Genomic DNA, 22359 nt, shown 5'->3' with positions numbered 1-22359 from the left:
GCAATCAAATCGCTAAGTTTAATTATGGGCATACAGAGTCTGGTGGGGGCAGGTGTAGTGCAGTCGGTAAGAGGTCCCGCTGTTTGCACGATCGATCGGAGGATCGAATCCGCCCTATTGCTCACCAAGCCCACATCAGTCTTTCCACACTTTCAGGATACTGTCACGAAGTGAAATAGCATCACTTGTTTCGTATATATAATTTTGTGATCCAAAAAAATATTTCAAATGGATTTGATCTTTGCATTTGATAAAGGTCTGGCTGTTTTTAATCTTATCTAAAGTGACAATTTTGCGTAGTGGGCGCCCTATGTGTTTAAGCGGATTTGCGCAATTTGTGTATTTGAGTGCAGTGGTCTTTCTCTACAGATAGTCTTCCTTAGCCGGATACGTTCAATCAGAGGAATGCGATCAAAGTGAGGTGAATAGAGCATCAAAACTGACCTAACATGGAAAAAGAAAAAAGGAAACAGTCCTCAAAAAAGGACAAAGTCTCCCAAAATCAATTTCCCTGCGGATGCGCCAACTCATTTTCACTGCAATTCGTAATAGTCGAGGTCTTCGAACGCGTGTTGGCCTTTACAATGACTTGGAGGGGGACAGCCGATCATCAAGTCAGTGTTTTTATCCTCCCAGACATGTCTGGTGCCAATTCATCGACCACTAGAGCGGTTTCGAACCATCGACTGTGCTGCTACAGCCGATCACTAACCGACTGCGCTACACGCGCTCCAAGTGATTTGAGTTTGATATCCGTTGTATTACGTTTAAAACTGTGTAGTGTTTTCGTTGAATGTAAAAATTGCAGCGCAGTCGGTTAGAGGTCCACTGTAGCCGCACGGTCGATGGTCCGAAACCGCTCTAGTGCAAACCAAGCATTTCATTCCTCTGGGGCACAACTTCGGATTCGTACGATAGAATCGTGGCAGCAATGCAGAAAGCACGAGCAGAACCTCGGCATTTGAGAGTGTATTTATGTTCTCTTGTTATGCTAACGAGGTTTAGGTGAAACCTTTTTATTGGCCTGACGTTTCGACAAACTCGTCTTTTTCAAAGGCCTGAAAATGGTTCGAGGTCTTTGATACCATGCATATCCCATCAAACTCCTCCTCTCTCCTCGCCAAGTACACCACGCAAGACCTTCAACAGGAAAACAACTGACCAGTTGCACTGACTAGCGGGGTTGGTAAACCACCGCTAGTCGGTGGAACTGGTCAGTTGTTTTCCTACTTCATTTCTTCATATAAAAAAGTTTCACATAAACCTCGATGACATAACAAGAAAACATAAATACACTCTCAAATGCCGAGGTTTCAAGAAGAGAGGACTTGGAGATTGTTGGACAGCATACCGCCATGATTTTTCCCTCATTCTATTTTCGGGTCGGGAAGTACTACCAAATTAAGTAGCTATGGGAAAAGGCTGGCACACGCATTTTTATGGAAGATAAAATATATAACGAAAACTGCTGTATTATGTTATAGATTCTGTTTAACAGACGCGTGCTTATTTTAAGAGTGTGATTAAGTTCATTCATGAGCAGAGCGATAGACAATATAGGTTTCAATTGTTCGACATTTTCTGTGGTGAGCTCCGAGGGGGGTGGCTTGCACTCCATATACATTACATTCACATCCATTTGGAATGGAGGTTTTTGTCTCTGATATTTTCAGCTTTTCATGGTTTTTTTGCTGGCTGTTCAATTGTTCGACGCATAGGTACTGTATGATTTGTGTGAACTGGTTGACATTATCCAGGTTCGTCACTTGCGTTCGAAATTCCGACACAAAAAGGAGTTATGAAAGGCTGGACGTACCGGACCAGATTCCTGGCATTCAACACACCTAACCAATGAGAATGAGCTGGTAAGCACAATTTAATTCAAGAAATCAACTGCTTTCCTACTACCTCGAAGAAATCTTCCCCAATTTTGGAAAGTTATGGGAACTATAACTAATTAAATTGAAGTTTGTACAACGTTGTTCTGTATGCACACGTACGGATCAGTCTTAAGCAAATGTAACGGACGAATCTCACCACTGCGCCGACATTATGTCAAAAGGAATACGCGTTCAAAGTTCATTTTGTCACATTAAAAATTCTTGCATTGGGCTATGTTGTTTTCATTTCACAACATTTGAGAAGAACTGTTTGGTCTTTGATGCATACACACCTGATTTGACAAGCGGATGTGAAATGGTTGAGGTTCTGGAAGCAATCACTTTGAAATCCTGCATAATCTCTCATAGATCATCAGGAATTTCTGTAAACTTAAAATCTATATTTCACTCCGTGTTTTCTATTTATCACTGCTAAATCCAGAAAAAAATGGGTGGGTGCAGTGTAGCGATTAGAGGTTCCGCTTCCTGCACGATCGATCGGAGGTTCAAATCCGCCCTAGTGCTCACCAAACCTTTCACCCCTCCGGATTCTGGAAGAATTGGTACCAGACTTGTCTGGGAGGATAAAAGCACTGACGTGACCCGACGGCTAGCCCCCGCATGTCATTGTATGGGTCAACATGCGTTCCAAAACCTCTACGATTACGAATTCCAGTAAAACGCTTTGGCGCATCGCAAGTGGATTGATATTATCCTTTCATTTATTATCCTTTTATCCTATTTGTATTTTATTGATTTGATTGATTTTATCCTCTTACTTTTGAGTATGATTTGCTTAAAAGAGAGCACTGCAGTTACAACACCGATATTCTTGCCCGTGTTTTGCTTTAGTAACAAAAGCGATGTGAACGACTATATTGGATGTGTGATTCATTTTGATTCACGTTCCATCTACAAACATAGAAGAACACATTGTTTCTGAAAACACTGTGATGTTTCAGGAAGGCAAGCACACGTACATTGCAAAAGAAAATGGATAGGTGAAACCCTGAACATTTTGCTGCATCCTTGAAAGTTATTGTTTATCGTTCTAATGAAAATCACATGAAATACATAATTCTGAAGAAGTAGTTTCAGTCATGTCATCTCATTAGGTTGTTTTTTTTAATTAAAATAATTAAATAATTAATTAAAATAATTAAATAATTAATTAAAATAATTAACTTAATTTCAAATTAACAAAATATATCTTGTCAATCTTCCGGAGGAGATGCCCACAAAAATGATGATTTTTAGGATTGGATGCATTCTACATTTTGTTCTGCGCCGTAATAAAATACTGTAGTAAAAAATATTATACTGTAATAAAACCCGTGGGATCATTTACATTAGTAGTGTAGGAGGTCCTACGGATAGGATAGGGTGGTTCTAACCACAATATTTGCGCAAGTATTGAGCCATATACTTGCCCATTTGACAAATACCCGTATGTTCCTAGACCACCTACGCGCAGCACACCTGACAAGAGACTGTGTCATGGAGTCTTTTGACGTCGAAGCCCTGTATACGAATGTATCTAATGACTCTGCGATACAGGCTATGTTCGAACTGCTGACAGAAAACATAAGTACCATCAATTTACACGGATTGTTAATCTCCCAATTGATGGTTCTTCTCAAGGCGTGCCTCGACTGCAATATCTTTAGATGGTCCGAGAATTACTTTGCACAGCTCAGAGGTTTGGCTATGGGGCAGAGATTGCATCCCACCTTAGCTATTTCATTTATGGCCAAAATTGTAGCACCTGTTCTGGAGCTACGTCCGTTGTTCTACTCTAGGTACATTGACGATTGTTTTGTCATTTGCGCCACCCAAGCGGAAATGGACAAATGTTTTGACTGGTTGAACCGACCGTCCGAACAAATAAAACTTGCTAGGGAGAAACCATCTAGTCATACACACTAATTGCAGTATTTACAGATGTACCAGGATCTTTCCGCCCTTGCTCCTGAAGAGAGCTTCATGCGGTTTTAAGAATTTAACTCCGAACCAAGACCTTCAGCGGAGTGGCTGGCAAAGAAGAAAAAATTGAGAGATGCATGACGACGACGACGACAGCTCCACCCTCTGATCGATCCTCTACTATTCTGTTCGCAGTACTCGGATTCCTCGCTTTGATAACGATCATCGGGCTAGTGGTAAGGTTTTTTTTGCAAACACTTTTTTTCCAGTCTATTTGTGAGCTTTCTGAAATCCGTTGCAAAATGTTTTCTGCTATTATCATTACTTCTGTTCAGACTTGAGGTGTGAAACGAAACGCTGTGAAACAGCAAAGAAAGCGTGACCGCGAAGTCCAGAAACATCAAGATCTACTTGAGCAGTCTATTCGCTCGAGGTCTTTGCTGCTCGACATAGAAAATTAAAACCATTTATTAAATTTATTATATATGTAAATTCCAATAAACATCTTCCTCTGTTGTCTTCTCAGTGCACTGTTCCACATCTCCAGACGAGCTACCTGGAAGACACGTTATTACAGAAATTCCACAGAAAATCAAACACAATATTCTAACCTTGTTTAGATCGGTCCATTGAAAGGTTGAATGCTTTTCTACCTCGATTATTTTTCTTGATCTTCTTCCATCTAGCACACGTCACGCGGCATCTTGAACATATAATTAACATGAACATATAATTTCTAGTTATTATTTATTCCATTAATATCGCTGTATTACAATATATATTTTGTTTTACTCGTAGCATTACTATTTCTCAATATAAATTGTTATTTATTTATTATATCGTATTATTTTAATTCATTTATTAATCGTTTATTTGTTTTTTAAATTCTTCTTATTATTATACCCAAATTTTGATTGCTGTATGGGCAGCTATACTGGTAGGAGCGAGATGAGGGGGTCGTTTTTGGGAGGGTCTGCGGGGGGGTCGTTTTTAGGAGGGATTTTTCCCAACTATACGCTTGACCCTGCAAATAACACATCCTTCACGTATGCAGTGTCTATTATATAATCTGTTTCTAACAAGCTGGCATTTGATGTTTGCATTTGGAATATTTACCAAGATCACGTCATCTAGTAATTGTGCTGGGATAACGCTGCGCTTAACAGCGGCACTGGCATTGTCTAGATAAAAGGAAGACAAAGAGAAACTTTGTTTTCGCGCGGAACATTGCTATTTACAGTGCGGGGTCTTGAGTAATGCGGACGTACTGTATGGCCACTAGCACATGAGATTTTTAAAGTTAGTCTTCGTCATTCGTGTCGTTCTTCGTTGCCAGTGCATACTTCACTAGCGGTTTTGAACATATATCGAATCACTGCGCGTCTCAGTGCTGTCGGATGTGCAGATTTGGCATGCAATAAGATGTTCTTGCAACTTTCTTTGCGATACCACTTTACTCTAATAATGCCAGTTGAAGCACTCATTTGTGTGTTGAGGTAAGGAAACCATCCTTCTTTTGGAGTTTCTCGTATGAGTCTTATATATTGCTACTGTTGGTTGAGTATTCGGAAACACTCGTCCATTTCCGACTGTGTAGATGTTATGTTGCAACAGCCGTCAATATATCTGCAATACATTATTGGTCTACGCGAAAGCACTGGTTCTTCGATTCTGCTCATGAAGCAGATCACCAGTACTGGTCGCCGACCCATTGCTAGTCCTATCAGTTGTGCGAAATAATTTTCTGACCATCTGAAGTTATTACAATTCAGACATTCCTTGATAAGTGTTATTATGCGAGTTTTACTAAGGCCATATGTTTCCAAGTTGTTACCATATAAATCTATCATCTCAGAGCGAGCTTGCAGCCCCTCACTGTTTTTTTTACATTCGTGTAGAGTGAGGACTCTATTACGAGTTATTATTATTAGAGTGATCAAAGGACTCTATTACGCAGTTGCCCTCAACTCTCGCATCGCGTAATCACTCAAGGAAATGGTGCGTGTTCGACAAATGAGATGGTATTTTAGGTAAAATTTGACTGACGACTTTATTAGGGAACCACGAAATTCGATCCGTTGGTCCTCCCACACAACTTATTATTGGTCGGATTTTGAATGTTGCCGCTGATATTGTGTTCATCTCATCGAGTTTTAGCTTATTCGTTTTGATGAGGCTATAGAACACAGGACAGGTCGGTTTGTCAAGCTTGAAGCGGCTCACAAGTGGTGGTTCTTTCTCTGTTACGCGGCGATAGATCGCGCATAACAGAGAAAGAATTCCTTGTTGTATCATCTTGCAGGTGAAGATTTGTTATTTCCCTATCAAGAGCCTGTGATGTGACATGACTACGAATTCTCCACCCTTATCGTTAACTGATATCTCCTCCAGTAGTCATTTCGCGGATTTCTGTGAAACCCTGCCATTGCTTGCGTGTGAGATTGTTGAGGGTGAATCGTCTATGATGATTATAAGCGGACAACACCTCAGACAGCAGAATCCTAAATCCTAGAATCAGGTCGAAACGTCAGGCAAATAAAAAGGTTCCATCTAAAAACCTTGCACGCACACTATCACAAAACATGGACCAATAATTACAGTTTAACTGTATCTGCTACCGCTGAGGAGATTTCGAGTAGTTGAAGTGATTTCCATGATGTACTTAGTTCTACAGAAATTTCTACTTCTATTTTTCATATCATAGAACTTTGTAAATAATGGTATGCGCTCATAAAACGAAAAAAAACTTGCGCTTACAGTATTTTGTCCACAAATTTTCGAGCACTAAAATTTGCAGTTCTTTGATGGGCCTATTCCCCTTCGAAAAAAAAGACACACTATACCATATGCGAAATATAACAAATATTTGTTTTGTCCCGCTTGCAGTTTCTATTTGAAGAACTCTGACGAGTGTTGGTTTTCTGTTTTGAAATATTTGGATGGTTAGGTCATAAGCTGTACAAATTCCCGTTATTCGTTTCAGAGGAAGTCGTACAGTTTGCACAGCCGATATTCTGGATTATTGATAGCAGTTGAGAATTATTAATAATAGAAAAAAAACTGCTTTTGTTTCTCAGCTCATTCACCTAAAGTTATTTCCACTTGCACTTTTCATGATTTTTGATCTTTTCAATCGTAGAAAAGTAAAGTGAAAGTGTTTGTCAAATTGTCAACTGAACGCAAATCCAACGAAGGTACGGTCAGAGTTTTTTTCGTTGATGGTTTCGTCTAAAGTAGAGCGAAAACAGTCGAAAACCAGGACAATTAATATCAAGCCATGGATCATGTGCGTCTATTGTGAGCCACGTGAGCGATAATGTAGTACTATCAGGACACGTCAATCCACGAACTGGTAAACATTCCAGGTGAATTGAACAACGGCGAACGTTAGTGCTATGAACTTATCCTTTCTGTATACATACGTTTATGTACATTTTTATTCATATGTGTTTGTAGTACATTTCAAACCGGAACTTAAAAATAATTATTATTATTTATTAAATCGTTTGTTTTCTTTGATAGAGCCGGACAACGAGGTTGTTATAATCCTTTATTCGTGGCTAACGTTTCGGCAATATCGCCTTCTTCAGAGCTTGAAAGGGTGAAATTGAACGTGATTAATCCGATCAAACGCCGATTTAATAGATACACAATGATTAAAAATTATTATTTGTTTATTAAATCGATGACTTTGTGAATTACGGGTTGCATTTGTGTCATACGATTATTAAAAAGAATCTTTATTTATTTATTTAAAAAAAAGGCCTTCAAGATTGAGAGGTTAAAGGGTTAGAAAACCTTCTTTTTCTGTGGATTCGACAATGAAAATCTCAAAAATCTTGGCCTAAAAAGCGCCAAATGCTGACTTTTGGTTAGAGAGGCAAGTGCTTTCAGCTCCCCAGAAGCTTTTGCTTCAAGGAAGGGGGGGAGGGGGTGAGGAAGGGGGATGAGAAGACGGGTCAAGCAGAGAAAATCCGTGAGCCATTGCGGACACGTTAAATTCATCCTGAAGGGGTTGCGCGGGTTTTTCCTCAGTCATACGTTCTTTCTTAATTCAGAGATTAAATAGTTAACTTCGATGATTACGGACGTTTGCAAAATAGAAGATTTCACGTTTTCCAACAAAATCTTTGTTAAATACAACTGCACAAAATCTTTTTTTGAAGTGAAAGTCCAAAATTTCATTGTAAGTTAGCAAATTCATCAACATTCACTATGTTCACTAAACAACAGTATTCTGCTTTCCCTTTTATTTCCGCGTTTTTAAAATCCCCAAAAGTGACGAAATTCTCCTGAACTTTCTAAGAGTTTAGGAGGAAAATATTCCGATCTACTCTAACTCTTATTGTCACCGTTTCTAGCTTCTGCTATGCAAAATAACCAATATGTAATTAAACAATAATAATAAAAGAGATGGATAATCAAAACTTCAATTCTTACTAGGATTGAGAAACGTTAAAATACCTATACTAGTCGATTCGCTTTCTTTGAAATTCTTGAAAGATGTGATTTTTTCGGAAAAATTCTAAGTCACGGTCCATACCGCGAAAAAAAAGTGCTCAGCATGAGCTTGCGTACTTAGCTGAGATTGTCAGAGATGCGAAAACAAGCTGTACCATGTCCTCAGTGTCTGGACGTGGGGGTGTGTCTGGATACGATGAACACACAAAACACAATATCATGGATAAACATTACGTGTAGAAGTCTGTAGTTCCGCAACTCATTGTTCAAGCTAGTTACACATTCGTAAACCTCAAACGATTCTGAATTGAAGTGAACGTGGGCGGAGGGGAGCATCCTAATCTGAATGATTAAAGCCAGATACTTTATCCTTTATCCTTTATGTGTAGAAGAAATTGAACGAACGTACAAGCTGGAAGTTGTTTTCGCAATCTAGGATCAAGTTGCATTAGTTGAACGAACGTTTCCCGAACTTTTCCCATTAACTACATTTGTAAGAAATTTAGCAGGTGCATTGTGTCCAGCTCAGTTTCTTTTTCTGGTTGGCGCTGCGATCGAAAGAGCAACGCAACGAATTTTTTGAAAATTTGCGCTGGAAGTGTGATATTAAAGTGTATGAAAAGTGTCTGGCGTTAATCAATCAGTTCGGGATGCGCCACCACGTTCACTTCAATTCAGAATCGTTCGAGGTTTGCGAACATGTAACTGACCCATACAATGCCTTGCGGGGGCTGGCCTACAGGTCTATTCGGTGTTTTTATCCTCCTAGACAAGTCTGGTATCAATATATCAATCTCTTAGAGGGATGAACGGCTTGGTGAGCACTGGGGGGATTCGAACCTCCGATTGACCGTCCAGACAGCGGACCCTCTAACCGTCTGCGCTACATCCGGGTTCCATCGCAAAATCGTAAAATTGATCTTGTTAATTACGATGAACAACCTCGGTTTATGGATCTACACGATTAGTAAAATAACTCAGTTTTCTAGGCGCTCTCGTTAAGAAGTTGCTGTCGTACGGTGGATGGATCCAATCTGCTCAGGAGCCAATAAGGCTTTTATTTGTTTTGGGAAGGTTAGATTCGTGATAGAGCTGAGGATAAAAACATAGACTTGACATATGTATCAGCTGGAACGCGCAAGTCATTGTGTAGGCTGTACATACATGATCCCCCAAAATTTGCTAACAAATTTCGAAATTTCCAATTTTCACGTCAATCCTAACTTTTATGCACTTAGTGGTGGCAGATATTCACATTTCGACAGATGTACTAATTCTAAATTGCTTACCATTTGTCACAAAGTCCAAAGTTCATCGGAAATGTTTTTAGTACAGGGATAACAGAGACTGTTATGAAACACCGTGGCATATACCTTTATTCAGCCATGATCGAATAAAACCTATCACTTTTGTCCCATCGCCTTTGTTTGCTTTCCATGCAATATAAGCGTATAGAAACGGCAAACAGACATCATTTTCTATCGCATAATGTGGAAGCTGCTCGTACTTCTTGTTGCGGTAAGATTCTTTTTTTTTGATTCACAGTTAGGGGACAACCGTCCCATCGGGGAAGAATTCCTACTCACTTCCAGTAATTCTTTGCTGTCCCGTTCTCTAAGCTTGAAGTAGTGCTGGACTTCCTGCTTGGAAATCGCTCGCCAATCGTTAAAGGGCATTTCAGAGCACAGGCCGAGCGACGGTTGTAGCTTCCTCAAATTTGGGGAAGCTAAACAATTTATCGAGAATTTCACGAATCCACAAATAATCATACATACATAACGATAAAGGATACGGTGTCTGACGTTAATCAATCCGCTTGGGACCACGCCACCACGTTCACTTCAATTCAGAATCCGTTGAGGTTTACGAACATGTAACTGACTTATACAATGACTTGAGGAGGCTAGCCGATGGGTCAAGTCAGTGTTTTATCCTCCCAGACAAATCTAGCGCCAATTTATCGACCCCAGATGGATGAACGGCTTGGTTGGCGCTGGGGCGGACTCGAACCTCCGACCGATCGTGCAGACAGCGGAACCTCTAACCGATTGCGCTACACTCGCTCACGCTACACCCATTTACCCGACATGTATATCTATACATAAGCACATATCCAGAATCAAGGAATAGCACGAATTCTCATATCAATCCTAGAATATACTTAAAATGCTAATGAAGTGATGTTCATTGTCGAAACAGACGCGAGAAGTTTTTTTTTTTTTCACGCGCTTATGTTATCCTTTACGCGCATTCCCTCGCATTTATTTAGAAATTTCCAGACGATGTAACTTTAAACACACAACCATAGATTCATTTAATTGATAGATGAACTATGAACAATAAAATGACTTTAAATTGTCGCTAGTCGTTTGCCGACGAACCTTTTGTCTCCGTTTATTTCACAATGTATTTTGGTTACAGAAATAATAAATCACTAGATTCTGAATTTTTAATACAATTACCATTAGCACATTAATTTAACACCTGATCTGTCCCTGGAAAATTTTTAAAATTCCAAAACAAAACTTCTACTTTTCTATTATTTTGCGAAATTTGCATAATGTAGAATTAAATTCATAAATTTAGGCTGCTTTTGCCGACGATGGTAATTACGATTATGAGGAGTCGCGCGAACGTCATATAATCCTAAGTGGATCATCTTTTCGTTAGTAAAACAAGAATTATAAGATTTTACCATTCTTTTTATTTCAGAAAATACGAGGAAGTGCGTCATGGCTAGAAACATTAGAGAGCAAATTGACAGGCATCATAATTACCTTCGTCAACAAGTTGCTCGTGGCAAATCCTATATGGGGAGAGATTTTGAGGGGCGACAAATGACTGGACTGGTAAGCACACAACTTTATACACCTTCTTCGTAAAGAAGAGACTTTCCCGACAGTGACTGTAGTAGAAATCGGGTGTGATCGACCGGATCAGCACAGTAATGCCTCCTTCTTTCCCTGGAAAACACACCGATCCTCTTTCTGCTCACTGCAATCATCCCATTAAACACCCTTAGTTTTGAAACTGCTTCTATGGTTATTACAGCTCATCATTCTCTTCCTAACTAATTAAACAAATCTTTTCTTCCATTACTAATTATAAATCTTCCAGGTTTATGATTGTGCACTTGAAGAGGAAGCGCAAAAAGAACAGGAAAACCCGGGAAGTGCACCGAATAAATACGGCAAGGTTAAAATCACATGGTTCGTTGAAACATACATAGTGACTTTTCGTGAATTCTTCAAATATAATAGGATCAAAACGACATGAAACACGTACGCAATTGCGTACGCGGTTTCTCTCGAGAAGTTTCGGTAGAGCGTAGCAGCTAGGAGCGTGGTGAAACCCTTGCTTGCACCAACGGCTGCAGTTTGCGACGGTCCCAACTCGGTCCCAACTGCTGCCTCAACCGCGCCGTTTCGAGCTCGTAGTTTCGAGCAAATGCACCACAACTACAGTCGTGATTCATGTCGTACTGATCCGAGTATACCTTTATTTTTTCAGTTCCTATAGGAGGATTAGGTGCTAGATTTAGTTATTTTTATAGTCTATTTTGCAGTTTTTACTTTCTTAGCAACATCATCGTATAGGCAGTGCTGGGTATAGTGTCCCCATGACGTGAGGTTCGTACATAGTTGGAACAAAACGACCTGAAGCACGTACAGTTGCGTAAGCGTCTGCGCTCGAAGCGATACGGTGGAGCGTAACGGTTGGGATCGAGACGGGACCATGGAGAGCTGCAGAGATGGGTGGCAGTAGCGGGGATCCTCACACGAGCTGCGTGCTTCGCGTCGTTTTGACCCAACTATAATTTCTAAGAGAATCATGCGAAAAAGAGAGGCGGGGGGCTAAATGGCGAAAATGATTAAATTACAGCAAATCGTTGCGGAGAATCGTGTCAACATAATTACTGACATCCTTGTGATATGTTCCAGGGAATACAAAAGAGGAATGATTAATGACTTACAAACCGCACTGGAAGCAACTACAGCGGATGACGACAAATTGCGTCAGGTCATCACATGCTTCCGCTCGTATCTCTAGTCCTAAACTATTTAAAATATTGCTAAGTTACGTAAAATTTCAGATGATCAATCAAAAAACAACACGTTTTGGATGCTGGGGATATCTTGGCCGTATACCTCCAAAAAATATTCGTGGTGGACAACTCGTTTGTATTTACGACAAAAAGTTAGTTTATTTCATTTGTAATTTCTAATTTAATTTCTAACATCTAATACAAAGCTATCATTTCTAAATGAGGACATTTTACAGAGGCAGAAGAAAGGATAAAATTATTGAAGGAGAATACTGCTATGATGGTGATGAATATTATGGTTACAGTAATTGCACTATTGTTGAGAATGCAGTATGCAAATGGAATCTCTGCTATGTCCTCTAAAGTAGGGCATAAAACAATGAAAAAAAAATTCCTCTATAATTTCTACAATTACAATGGCATACAGTATTCTACAGTTATCTTTGGTTGAATATTACCAAAAAAAGGTTAATTTTTCTTCAAATAAAAATTGGCAAAGCAGTGTTGAGGTCTGAATTTATAAGATATACGTGAAGGATTTTTGTGCTTTGACAGATTTATTGTTCCGTAGGGGGTTCCAGGCATTCTAGGAAACATTAAAGATTACTGTATGCCTGTTAGGACATCGTATGGATGCGAACTATGCGAACATAGTGCTGCTACTTCGACTTGTGACTTAAAGGCATCATCCGACGAATCTGGGATGGTACTGGGTTCAGGTGGGTAATGGCAATACGGGGTCGTAGATCGTGGAGGAGAGGGTGATTCCGACCACCATTTCTTCCTAATTGCCCTTAAAAAAACAGCCCGGAAGATGCGGCGCGTGCACAAGTCTGGCGCGCTCCAATCGAACTCGTCGCAGAAAATAGCGCCCCGGAACGCTCAAAGCCGCATCTTCCTGGCCGTTTTTTACGGCGATTCAGGAGAAATGAGCGGAATCCCATCCGTTTCTGCAATCTACGATCCTGTGCAGCCTTTGACCATCGGAAATCCATATCACTTCAGATTCGTGGGGTGATGCCTTTAACTCATTCGACGGGCTGACATTATCGCCATTCCCCACATCTTCGCCAAGGTGTATTATCCTTGAGCATAAGCCTGCACGACCTTCTGGATTTTCAGCAAGAAGTTGCCCAGAAACGATCCATTCGCTGCTATAATAACAACGAATAGCAACTAGTGCTAGCATAAGCAAATAATTATCTTCACAGGAGAGAACTCGCATGAAAAAAACACTGAGTTTAGATCTGCTTGATTGGATGTACAAAAATAACAATAACTGGATCACAGAGGAGACGAGAGAAAAGAATGGATGAGAAATTATTCTACAATCTCTACATTACAGTGCGATCAAAACAAAGAATGAAAGAAAGAATAAGGAATGAAAACCTTCTGAGGATCTTTGAAGGTTGTAAAAAAAAGAGAATACATTTCCCTGTAAACTTCTGTTTTTTAAAATTAAACCATGGTGAGCCGATTGTTATAAGATGAAATCTGCAGTTGAATAAAGTACACAGGGTGATTTTCATTCCAAGACTGGTTAATGCGTTTAAAGGGAGAAACAATGGACGCATTCGATTGACAATGTCAAGCAATAGCCAAGATTGTTAACAGTCTTTATTACGCCTAACGTTTTGGCTTCGCTTTCGCTTTCATCAGAGCCCGGAAAGTCAGAACATTTACGACATATCCTCTTAAAATTTGGGTTTTCGTTTGGTACGGATTTCAGGTGGAATATCGGTATACGGGGTCGTAGATCATGGAAACCGTTGTGGTTCCGCTCATCTCTCCCTGAATCAATGCAAGCAGCCGGCCCCTGAATGCTGTTTTGTACAATGCCTTCTATTGCAGCGCTCCACCCTTGCGAGCGCAGCGTCCCTTACTGCCTATCGGGGCAGTCCGCATTGACTTGCGCCGTCTATCGCAGGGCGTATGCGGCGCAAGTGGTGGCGCGCTGCAATAGAAGGCGTCGTACAATGCAGCATTCTGGAGGCTACTGTTTGCAGAGATGCAAGGAGAGATGAGCTGAACTACCCCCGTCTCCATAATCTACGACCCCGCATACGGATACTCCATCTGAAATCCGCACCACCTCAGATTCGTGGAATGCTGCCCTTAAGCTAAAGGCAAGCAAGTATTGGATTTTTTAACCAACAAAGCTCAAATCGTTGTGCCTACCTCAGTAGCAGCGATGTTAGCGGACATCCGCGTGTGTTGGAATCGCTTCGCTAATACTAAATAGGATGAGGACTTCGTAGATCAAAACCCGCAAAAGTCTGAATACAGAGTTAACTCGTTGGTTACGGCTATGCCTTTTTCCTCTGTATTAATTTTTGGACCTTTTGCATTCATCCAAAACGCCTCTAGAGTTCTGCGAGTTACATTTTCTGGTTCGTACGATAGGATCGCGGCAGCAATGCAGAAAGGAGCACTTTCATGACATTTTATGCGGTGAGTTCCGAGGGGGTTCGCTTGCGTTCCATTTACATTACATTTACATCCATTTGCAATGAAAGTTTTTGTCTCCAGGTATTTTCAGCTTTTCATGGATGTTGGCTGTTCAATTATTCGCCGCACAGGTACTGTATGATTTGTGTGAACAGGCTAACTTTATCCAGCTTTGTCATTCACGTTCAAAATTCTGTCACAAAAAGGGGATATGAAGGGCTGAACGTACCGGACGAGATTCCTGGCAATCAATAACACAAAATCAATGGCAATAGGCGGCAAGCACTATTCAATCCAAGAAATCAGCTGCTCCCCCGCTACTTCGACAAAATCTTCCCAATTTTGGAAGGTTATGGGAAATAGAACTATTTAAAGGCATCACTCCACGAATCTGGAGTGGTAAGGATTTCCGGTGGAGTATTCGTATACGGGGTCGTAGATTATGGGGAGGAGGGTGATACCGTTCATTTCTTCCTAATTGCAGTAGAAAACGGCCCGGAAGATACGGCTTTAAGCATTCCGGCGCACTATTCTCTACAAGGAGTTCGATTGGAGCGTGCCACCCTTGCGCACGCGCCGCATCTTCGAGGCCGTTTTTTTACGGCAATTAGGAAGGAATGGACGGAATATGGACGGAATGCGGCGCCGCGCAGGGCTGGTGCGCTCCAATCGAACTCCTTGTAGAGAATAGAGCGCCGGAACGCTTGAAGCCGTATATTCCGAGCCGTTTTCTACGGACGGAATCACCCCTCCTCTCCATCATCTACTATTCCGTATAAGAATGCTCCACCTGAAATCCGTGCCACATAAGATTCGTGGGGTGATGCCTTTAAGTTAAACTTTGCATATAGTTCTCTTGCACGTGCACGTACGGACCACTCCTACGTATATTTTACAGACGAGTCTTATCACTACGCCGCCAATACGTAAGCCACGTGCAAAATTCTCACACTGAATTGCAATATTTATTTTTCACTTACAATATTTTGTAGATACTGGCTCTTTGCCGATACAAACATACATGAATTCACAAGCAGATTGGAAAAAGTTGAATTTCGGGAAGTAAAACAGATGCGACAATGGATGCGTTATTGATCAGCTGAGTGACATTGATTTTGGAGTTAATTCTAATATCTTAGAATCTCTATCGTTAGCTTCGCGCTTCATAGCTCATTTCTCGTAACATCAATCAATAACGATCATTGTTGACAAATTAGGTCCAACAGAAGTATACATGTACTCATATAATTTCATATCAATCGTTTCGAATTAAGAACCAAAATTTCTGATTGTCTGCATGTGGAAGGTGTTTTTTTTTTCGTCGAAGCCAACACAGACAAACACCATCCAACTGGCAAAAAATTAAGCGACAGAAAATATGAAGGGACTTCAAGCGGAGTACAAAAGGCAGCATCCGGCACCACTTCAAAATCTTCCTTACTTCTTAAATTGCTCAAGTAGTTAATTGAAATAACCAATATTATTAATGTTGTTGGGGCGGGTGTAGCGCAGTCGGTTAGAGGACCGCTGTCTGCACGATCGATCGGAGGTTCGAATCCGCCCAAATGTTCACCAAACCTCTCATCCTCCGGGGTCCGGATAAATTGGTACCAGACTTGTCTGGGAGGATAAAAACACTGACGTGATAGGTCGGTTAGCCTCTCAAGTTATTGTATAAGCCAGTTACACGTTCGTAAACTTCAAACGATTCTGAATTGAAGTGAACATGGTGGCGGGTCCCAAGCGGATTGATTATTACCAGACACCGTCTCCTTTATCCTTACTATTGCTGGTATTTACTTAAAGATTGATATTTACTAAACTCCAAGTAAATACTTTAAAAAACGTAAGAAGGTGTTTACAGCGGTTCTCGCAAATGTCTCCGCTGCTCTCTATACTAAACAAGTGTAAATTTTTTAAATTAGACCCAAATTTGTGTAAAATATTATTCACAAAAACTTTATTACGAGAAAATTTAAGTGTGTGCAAAATGTATGAGCTCGCCCTAATTTTCCGTCGTTAACGTTTTCAACGTTGTTTCTGTTTGTCACAGTCATAACGAGTCGCACATTTCTCGTTCACTCTTCTGTGAGTCTACCATCCTAAAAAAAAATTATTAGATTAACCTTATCGGAATTACGGTATCATCCTTGTGCGTTGATTCGATTAAGATGATGTAGGATGAGATCCACGAACCCTTCTGCTTGGTCCCCCTCCGTTTTTCCACCTCCCTAAAAATACAGCTATCAGTTACTAGTATTTACCGATTATCTTTTGTCAGCAGGTGAAATCTACTCCATCAAACTGACCGCTCTATCCGCAGCAACATTTTTTCCACCTTCAGCTCCTCCTTCAGCTCCTCCTTCAGCAGCTCCTCCTCCTCCTCCTCCTCCTCCTCCTGCTCCTCCTCCTGCTCCTTCTTTTGATTCATCACTTGGATTACCGCTTGCACTCTTACTTCCACTTTCTTTCTTCTTTTTCTTCTTCTTTTGCTTCTTTTTCTTTTTCCTTACGTTCTCTTCTTTTTCAATTTCTTCAGCTAATCGTAGTTTTTGTTCATGTTTTTTTCGTTGTATGACGAAGCCAAGAATTATCACAGCAATAACAATTACAAGGAGCACTGCAGCACCGGCAATTATGATGATGCTGGTGTTATTTGATTTCGGCTCTTCCCCTCCACCACCTCCATTCCCTCCATTATTGCTAAAACATTCATCGATTGATCACAGTGAAAAGCTTCAAAACATAGGATGTAGACCATATCAAAGAGAAATACATCAAAAAATTTTGTAGATCGTCATCTGTTTCCGTATTACGCAATTTTGATCACTAAACTCAAATACTTTTATTTTGAGGTCAGTTTCTTGAAAGGGTTTAAAGGCGGATTTCAGGTGGAGCATCCGGACACGGGGTCGTGGATTATGGAGACGGAGGTAGTTCCGCTCAACTCTCCCTGCATCACTGCAAACAGCCGCCTCCAGAATGCTGTTTTGTACGACGCCATCTATTGCAACGCTCCACCCCTTGCGCCGCCTCCGACCTGCGATTCGTTGAAAATCAATTCGGACTGCCACGATTGGCAGTAAGGGACGCTACGCGTGCAAGGGTGGCGCGCTGCAATAAAAGGCATCGTACAAAGCAGCATTCAGGGGCCGGCTGTTTGCAGTGATTCAGGGAGGGATGAGCGGTACCATCCCGGTCTCCGTAATCCACGACCTCGTATACGGATACTCCACCTGAGATCCGTACCACTCCGGATTCGCGGGGTGATGTCTTTAAACTCAAATACTTTTATTTTGATGATATGCTCAGCTTCTCGAAAGGATTTAAGTGATATCCTTCTTACATATTACCGACACTTTTCCAACTTTTGCTGCCCAAATCTTTCCAAATGGTACTGTCTGTTAATTCAATTGACCACGTTAACGACATGATGTCTGTTTTAAAAATGTTTTCAGATTTTTCGTCCAAATATCGTGTTTACTGTAGTTGCTGTAGTGGAAACAGCACATGTTAATGTAGTGTGGAATAAATTTAGTTAGTGTAGCGGCTAAAAATTCTGCTGCCAGCGCGATCGATCGATCGGATCCGTTCGAATCCGCCCTAGTGCTCACCAACTCTTTCATCCCTCCGGGGTCGATGAATTGGTACCAGACTTGTCTGGGAGGATAAAACACTGACTTGACCCATCGGCTAGCCCTCCGCAAGTCATTGTATAGGCGTGAACCTCAAACGATTCTGAATTGAAGTGAACGCGTGGTGGCGCATCCGAAGCGGATTGATTAATGCCAGACACTTTATCCCGTAACAATTCTAAGCCATTTGAAACGTTTCAAGAGATCGGTGACCATGCACTACTGCACTACCAGCAATACGGTAAGAAGAAATTTTTAACGACTATCCCCCAACAGTGACCGTTTCTTATTTTTTGTAGTTATGAATGAACCGCTCCTAAGCTATCACGAGCGTAGCTGAGCAAGGACTGATAGCATGTCTGGATTACTGTGATACTATGGATGATAGGTCCTTTAAGACCAAGAATCACAAAATTAACGAAGTTGAGATCTCTGCATGATTAAATAGCGGTAGGGGCGTAGTTAGCGAGTATGGATGGATGCGATCGCGCTCAGTTCCTCCACAATTTCAGGAAAACGGCGTGTGAAATAGCGTTGTATAGTCATTCTCACCCAACGATGCAACTTACTACGTGTACTAGAACGAAGGCATCGCGCAATGCATCCAGCAATGTGCAAGTGGAGCAGGTTTTGCTGCTTATTAGCATAATATTAATTACATTTTAGACACTGGAAAATGACGGAAATGTCCGTTTTTCACTGTGGATTGACGAGATTATCCAGGACTTTTGTGATACACTACCTTTAACCGTTCCTGCCGGAAGCACCGTAGATGATCCTTAGGTTTCGTAAGTTCTTAATGATATATTGAATAATTTAAATACCTTTTTGAGATGTATAATTGAAACAAAAGTGATCTTATGATGAAAACTGTTTTTCTAGAAAATGCGAAGAATTAAGTGAAGCAACACTTACTTTGCAGGTGCAGGTGGAATTACTGGTGCAGGTGTAGTAGCTAGGTACGATTGATTTTACTTATAAAATAACAAATTACCCTAATAAATCCTTACTCAAGACTTGAGAAGTTGTATTCACAAGTTTTGTTAAATTACCTAAAAAAAATAATCAGATTAGGATCTTAGAATTAAAATGAGATCTTCTTTCTACACTCATACTTGTAAGAATAGCAGGTACAACCGATGTAGTGTTTGGTTTCGCTGCACCATTATCACCCACAGTCTGATTGTTGGCGTTTTGTAGATCATTTTCTGCTTCTGGCGACATTTGTAGGTGAAGTCGGATAACGATGAATGAAGCTTCACCGGATAACCTTCTTGAACGCGACTACATTCACTAATACACCTCCTTTCAGTTGTTCTGCTTAAAATGAATGATAACCTACGAACAAAGGTGATTCCATGGTAATTCCTTGTTTTTCAACTAGTTGGTCATTCTTTATTAGTATTTTAAATGGAAATATGTTGTTTCAGCAGAATATGTATGTGAAGATTAAATCAGTAAATTCTATCGTGCACCTTTAAGGTAAAATTTCGGAAAAATTTACATCTTTTTCCTAAAGTTAGCGGAGATTTTTCAATTAGGGTCAATGAAATGCCTCACTTTCCAAGGATAAGAACTAATAGTGATGTAAACTAATAGTAAAACTTCACCTATATACTTTAGAATTTACTTATTTCTTAACTTTATGAGTGCTTGTGAATTCCTAAGATGTGAAAATTCAATAAACAAAATCAATTTTTGGTTTGATTTTTTTGGGGTTTGGAGCTTTATGTGCTTTGTAACTTCTCCTTTAGAAATCCTTATTTAAAGGCATCACCCCACAAATCTGACGTGATATGAATTTCAGGTGGAGTAAACGGGATAGTAGATTATGGGGAGGAAGGTGATTCCGTCCATTTCTTCCTAATTGCCGTAAAAAACGGGCCCGGAAGATACCTCTTCGAGCGTCCCGGGGCGCTATTTTCTGCAAGTTCGATTGGAGCGCGCCAGCCTTGTGCACGCGCCGCATCTTTCGGGCCGTTTTTTACGCCAATTTGGAAGAAATGGACGGGATCACTTCCCTCCTCATAATCTACGACCCCGTATAGGCATAACCCACCTGAAAACCGTACCAACTCAGATTCGTGGGATGATACCTTTAAAGGGGAGGTGCTTGATATAGTCCATTTAGATGAGAAAACATTTTAAGTATAGGTGTGTGACGTTGTTGGTGCTGGTCCGGCTCTTTTGCATGGATCCTAACTCCATTTCGTAAAAAAAAATTTCTTTGAAAACTTAGTTATGTTCTGCCACATATATAAACATGTACTATATATAGCGGAAGTGAAACGTTTAGCAATTTTTCTCTTTAAACCTTGTGGATTTTGCCTTGAGGATTGATATTTCTATTTTTAGTTAGATATAGTACATATAAACAAAAATGATGTAAGAAATACAATTCCGTTCGAAAAGGCGAAATATGCAGGGAGAAAAATTGCGATTTTAGATTTTTTTGGAAACCAGCGCACCGGAGCTGCCCGCTTCAACATTATTATGAGAAAGCAAATATGCTTAAAAAGTACTTAGATATCACGCTTAGGAGAACTTTCCCGCGGATAATCCAAGAAGTCTCTAGATTAACCTAGAAAGTTCGAAACTTGTTTGACATATGCGAAAAATGTAATCAGTAATTTGTAAAAAAAAAAAGAGCACATTAGCTTTTACGTCTCTACAGTCCATATAGCAAATGTAGGTCAATATTAATGTCAATTGTCTTTGTCAATCATTGCTGAAAAGCACTTTTTACGTCATCCTGATGTCCACAGTAAAATCTTCTTGGAATTTCTACAACCGTGAGTAATAGGTTTGCAGTGAATCTATGGAAAAAATTAGGAGTCCCATTGCTGCTGGAAGATATCGCGTATCCGTGAACAGCATCGTCGGTTATCTCTGCAGACCGAGTCTTGTCCAATTCTTCACAATAAAGGATAAAAAGATACGGTGTCTGGCGTCAGTCAATCCGCTTGGGACCCGCCACCACGTTTCACTTCAATTCAGAATCGTTTGGGGTTTACGAACGTGTACCTGACCGATACAATGACTTGAGGGGGCTAGACGTCGGGTCAAGTCAGTGTTTTTATCCTCCCAGACATGTCTGGTACCAAGGGGGTATCGACCCCGGAGGGATGAATGGCTTGGTGAGCACTAAGGCGGATTCGAACCTCCAATCGATCGTGTAGGAAGCGGAACTTCTAACCGCTACACTACACCCGCCACTACAATTCTCTACGATACAAAATGAGAAATCCTATCGTTGCCTAAGGCAATGTTCACTGCCTTTCTCTTCTCGTCTCGCTCTTCATCACCGCTCTCGCACAATTTGCTCCGTCACCTCGTTCTAATGTTATCCGTGAAGTTTTATCACACACTCCCAGCACGAAATTCCCGATGTGCGATGTACCTATGCAAAGTTATGACCGTCAGCGGCGCTTTAGCAAATAGTGGCATGGATTTGTTCAATTGCTCAACACTGTGGTCCTCTTAATCCCAGAACGTGTGTGGAAATTCGCGTCGGAGGGACGAATGGAGAATTTTGAGCTATACATGCATAATAGTAGATGGTGCAGAAAAAAATTATAGTAATTTTTTAGTTCTTTTACTTTCTGCATTCTTTTTCCTCCTGTTCCTCATTCATTATGTTCCACAGTCTTCAAACAAATTTCTTTTAATTTTTAAGAAAAAAGAAAAAGTGAAAAGAAAGAATCTGCACCAAATGTACGGTAGCTAATAATTAAACTCGTTTCTGCGGGTTCAGAAAGAAAAAATTAAGAAAATTGAATAATAATTGTAATTAATATTTAAAAAAAGTCATTCAAGTAACGAATTTTTTTCATAGGATTTTGTCATTGTTTCGGGATTTGAAAAGTTCCTAGTTCATGAAGATTCCTCGAGATTTTTGACCAAGAAGAAAATTACTGAAAGAATTGATATCAGGATTTTTAGAGGACTGAATCAGTTTTTTTCTTCT

At 40.4% G+C, this 22359-nt stretch overlaps 2 protein-coding genes across 2 annotated transcripts; one reads left to right on the top strand and one right to left on the bottom strand.

The window, feature by feature from the left end:
- Positions 1–9752: 9752 nt before the first annotated feature.
- Positions 9753–12672, top strand: RB195_007549 (uncharacterized protein; the record flags this gene model as incomplete). The annotated part of the gene is made up of 7 exons (XM_064181238.1): positions 9753–9782; positions 10851–10914; positions 10977–11113; positions 11382–11473; positions 12206–12284; positions 12358–12461; positions 12546–12672. The coding sequence occupies 7 exons, from the start codon at positions 9753–9755 to the stop codon at positions 12670–12672; spliced, it is 633 nt and encodes a 210-aa protein (XP_064038045.1).
- Positions 12673–16810: 4138 nt separating this feature from the next.
- On the bottom strand, positions 16811–19616 carry RB195_007548 (uncharacterized protein; the record flags this gene model as incomplete). The annotated part of the gene is made up of 6 exons (XM_064181237.1): positions 16811–16859; positions 16954–16988; positions 17067–17460; positions 19308–19347; positions 19403–19444; positions 19508–19616. The coding sequence occupies 6 exons, from the start codon at positions 19614–19616 to the stop codon at positions 16811–16813; spliced, it is 669 nt and encodes a 222-aa protein (XP_064038044.1).
- Positions 19617–22359: the final 2743 nt, after the last annotated feature.

This window comes from Necator americanus, chromosome I (assembly GCF_031761385.1).
Source record: "Necator americanus strain Aroian chromosome I, whole genome shotgun sequence".
Taxonomy (NCBI): Eukaryota; Metazoa; Nematoda; class Chromadorea; order Rhabditida; family Ancylostomatidae; genus Necator; species Necator americanus.
The sequence above is the reverse complement of the archived record's forward strand: the minus strand, read 5'-3'. Positions and strand labels throughout refer to the sequence as shown.